The sequence below is a fragment of the Colobus angolensis genome, unplaced genomic scaffold (genome assembly GCF_000951035.1).
Source record: "Colobus angolensis palliatus isolate OR3802 unplaced genomic scaffold, Cang.pa_1.0 Scaffold194, whole genome shotgun sequence".
Taxonomy (NCBI): Eukaryota; Metazoa; Chordata; class Mammalia; order Primates; family Cercopithecidae; genus Colobus; species Colobus angolensis.
Genome location: NW_012115088.1, coordinates 1371519 through 1375767, shown reverse-complemented (window position 1 = coordinate 1375767; position 4249 = coordinate 1371519). Strand labels below are relative to the sequence as shown.

Below are 4249 nucleotides of genomic sequence, written 5' to 3'. Positions count from 1 at the left end.
ATCACACCTGTAATCCCACCACTTTGGGAGGCTGAGGTGGGCAGATCACAAGGTCAGGAGATTGAGACCATCCTAACACAGTGAAACCCCGTTTCTATTAAAAAAACAAAACAAAAAAAATTAGCCGGGCGTGGTGGCACGCCCTGTAGTCCCAGCTACTGGGGAGGCTGAGGCAGAAGAATGGTGTGAATCCAGGAGGCGGAGCTTGCAGTGAGCTGAGATTGCACCACTGCATTCCAGCCTGGGTGACAGAGTGAGACTTCTTTAAAAAAAAACACAAAAAAAAACCCAGTTTAAAAGACTCTTGGCTATTTTTGGGGTGCTGGAAATGTCTTTTATCATGAATGGAATGGTGATGGTTACAGGGTGTATATATATTTCAAACTCCATTGAATTGTATACTTAAGAATTGTGTATTTCACAGTATAAGGTTTTAGAAACTGGCAATTTAAAATAATCCAATTGCTTTTAGTTGAATTTTAATGCCAAATATAACATATTTATAATACTGCACGTCAAGATTCAGAATGAATACTTAGTATTTATTATATAGTCTTAGGGGTTCTGAATAACTTAAAATACTAGGAGAAGCAATAACCACTACCATTTATTGCATACTTATTCCATGCCACCTCTGTCAAAGGAAGAGACAAATTCAAGCTTTGAATGCATGAATTACATTTCACACAAGCCAGTAATATGCCAATTCAAAGTAATCTCCAGTGTATATAGCAATAATTAGAGATTAGAAGGGTGGTTCTAAGGTGAAGGAGCATAGTGCATATCCCCAGGAAAAGGCATAATGTTTAAGAAAATAATTAAACAAAGAGCCAAATAAAAATACTTTTTACTGAGGAATAGACTAGACAACGGAACTGTGAGTTCAGGTATCCTACCAAATTTCATGCCCTTCTGCCACCTGCCAGAGGATACCTGTTCTTACTGCACTGCCTAATGCTGGTGTGACCACGGCTGTGAGACCTGCTTGACCCTTTCCCTACCTGGGAGCATCAGGGGAAATCCCTGACCAGAAGACCTTGTCAGAGGAAATCCAGTTTTAGCATTTTAGTAATTCAGTAAATTCAATTAAGTAAATTTAAAAAGCAGGTCAGAGGGCCTGTTCAGAATAGTAGAAGGCCTCTGTGAGCTATAAAGAACCATATAAATGATAATCATCTTTTTTAGAAAAATTATTCAAAAATACAGTTCTTCAGTGTTGTGGTTCTGAAAAGACTGTTAAAGTGTGTCACATTTACAGCATTGCCCATAGGCAACTTTTAGTTTACGCAGATAGGTGAGCTGCGGAAAAGCTATGCAAATATTTATCCTCTTCATTTCCTCTTAGAAAACTTTATACACACAAGTATTATAACATAAATTACAAAACACAATAAATGTAATGAATACTCATAAAACAACTACCAGACTCAAAAATGAAAACACAAGCCAAACCACACATCTACCAGTGTTTTTGTAGGTATTTCTGATACAACCCTCCACCTTCCCAGCTGGGAGCTACTGGCCTACAGAAAGAAGTTTAAACCTGTCAGCATGAGACACCCACAGGGCTGGGAAAGCGCCTTTATCTTAATGGCTGCTGGAATACTGTGTTGAGAAAGAATAGAGGCCTCATGTGGGTCAACAGAACACTGACCCAAGTGGAACAGAAATGGTGGCATGTGTGCCCAACCCCAGACAACTCCTTCAACTTCGTCTTCTTTCCCAAAATCTACTCAGTCCAGGAAATGTTAAGTGTCCTGACGGTTCAGGCTTTCTGTATCCTTTTACACCTGGAATGCATTCTCTTTTTTCCTTGAATGATTACACATCCTTTAAGTTTCAGGAAGCCTTCCTTGACCTCCTCAAGAAGAGATGCCTACACCTTTCTCTGCTATCTTCTAGCACCTCTATCATAAAAATTATCCAGCTTCAATTTCTTGTTTATTAATATATGCCTGCCTCTCCCACTACACTGGGAGTCTGTGCCTCTGGAAGGTAGGGATGACACTTAGCTTTATATTCCCAATGCAAGTAGCAGGTACTTAAATGCTTTTTGAAGGTACAGATAAAATATAATACCAAATAATTAGCAAGATGCTTTAATTTATTATGCTAATTCATTTCAAGTTTAATCTATAAAACTAATGCACGTACAAAAGGAAAAAAGAAAATAAGACGAAGAGAAAAGGGGAGAAAGAGTATCAGGAAGAAAATGCTCAAGGAAGATTTTACAAACATATATAGCACAGTCATGTTTCATAGAACAAACAAAATTTATGTAAGGATTATTCAGTATTCTTAGGTTTGGTGTGAGTGTCCCTTTAGAACACAACAAAAATTACTTACTGGTTATAAAGTTCTGGATGCCTAACAAGGTTCTGAATGAATTCATTTAGTCCTGCTCTTCTTTGTTTAATAAAATCTGGAAAAGAAATATAAACTATTAGGATTATTTGTATCAGACTATGCAATTATCATCAACAGTTATATAATAGACAAGCACAAGATAGTAAATTTTGATTAAGAAGCTATTTTTAAATACATGCTACTTGTCACACAAAGAATACATACTTAGAAATTATATATATTATATGAATCGTATTTACATAATATATAATTATATATTACATATATGTAATTATATACTAAAATTAAAACTAAGCTGACAATTTACCTCCAAAAAGAAAGTTCTCAAAAACTGCCTATTATGGACTCTAAATAGACTAATTACAAAAATTGGAGAAGCACATTGCTTTGTCCAACTCCTCATGTACTACCAGGCAAGGAATAAAAACTAACACTATGACACTGATACTGAAAATCACACAAATTAAAAAAAATAAGGATTTCTGGAAATCCTTTGCAACTGGGAAATAATGATTAATTGGTTAACTGAATATCACTAAAACTCTTAACTTCCACTGTGAAAAACAAACAAAAAACTTAAAAAAATGCAGAGGCATACTTTCCTAACAAGTAATTGTCCAGTATTTTCTTTTTTTAAATTTTCCTTTTTTGGTTGAGACAGGGTCTTGTTCTGTTGCCTAGGCTGAAGTACAGTAGCGTGATCTAGGCTCACCGCAACCGCTGCATCCTGGGCTCAAGCAACTATCCCGTCTCAGCCTGCCGAGTAGCTTGGACTATAAGCATACACCACCATGCCTGGCTAATTTTTGTATTTTTTGTAGAGACAGGGTCTCACTATGTTGCCCAGGCTGATCTTGAACTCCTGGGCTCAAGCAATCTACCGTCCTCGGCCTCCCAAAGTGCTGGGATTACAGGCATGAGCCATTGTGCCCAGCCTGTCCAGTATTTTTGAAGTGTTTTGTTTGTTGATAATTGAAGCTCATGCAATAGCAGTTTAGGAATAAATATTAAGCAGAAACCTTTCTTTACTTTGAAATACACACTTACACACTTTTCTTCGAATTAGAAAACTTTATTCAAGTATCTTTGTCTCTCCCATTTCCTAACCTTGAACTTTTCCAATATTTAAATTTTTACTTGTAAAATGTGGATAGTAACAATATTTATAACTCATAATGCTGTTATAGGATTAAATGAGATAATGCATATAAGTTTATAGTAGGATGTCTGGCAGATGGTAAGAGCATTACTTATAGCTAATAATTATTAGATACTATTACTTTTGTTGTTGTTATTATTATTAGTGGTTGTGGGGTCTCAAAGCCATTATCCTAAACTATTTTTTTTTTTAATTCGAAACAAAGTCTTGCTCTGTCACCCAGGCTAGAGTGCAGTGGCGTGATCTTGGCTCACTGCAACCTTCACCTCCTGAGTTCAAGCAATTCTCCTGCCTCAGCCTCCAAAGTAGCTGGGATTACAGGCCTGCACCACCACACCTTGCTAATTTTTGTATTTTTAGTAGAGACAGGGTTTCACCATGTTGGCCAGGCTGGTCTCGAACTCTTGACCTTGTGATCCGCCTGCCTCGGCCTCCCAAAGTGCTGGGATTATAGGCATGAGCCACAGCACCCAGCCAACTCTGAAGAAATATACTCTAAAAATCAAACACATGTGATTTGAGAAACTGTCTCCTATATGGCAAATGTCTGGATAAAAACCCATAAAAAATATTCCACTTGATAATGAGTTTTGGTTTAGTAAACCGATTTCTACTGAATAAAGGTATAATGTATAGTGTTTGTCACCAAAATGATGGGTCATTTTCAGGTTTATTTCCATTTCTTTTTCTTTTTTTTTTTTTTTTGAGACGGAGTCTCTCTCT

The 4249-nt window shown here is 36.8% G+C and overlaps 1 protein-coding gene across 3 annotated transcripts in view; it reads right to left on the bottom strand.

Moving 5' to 3' along the window:
• The window catches only part of LOC105510903 (serine/threonine-protein kinase Sgk3), a 213659-nt gene that overhangs the window by 43466 nt on the left and 165944 nt on the right, over positions 1-4249 (bottom strand). For all 3 annotated transcript variants that reach the window (XM_011940899.1, XM_011940898.1, XM_011940900.1), the window contains one exon: positions 2347-2422. In XM_011940899.1, coding sequence (XP_011796289.1) covers positions 2347-2422 — 76 coding nt within the window. The remainder of the gene's footprint in view (positions 1-2346; positions 2423-4249) is intronic.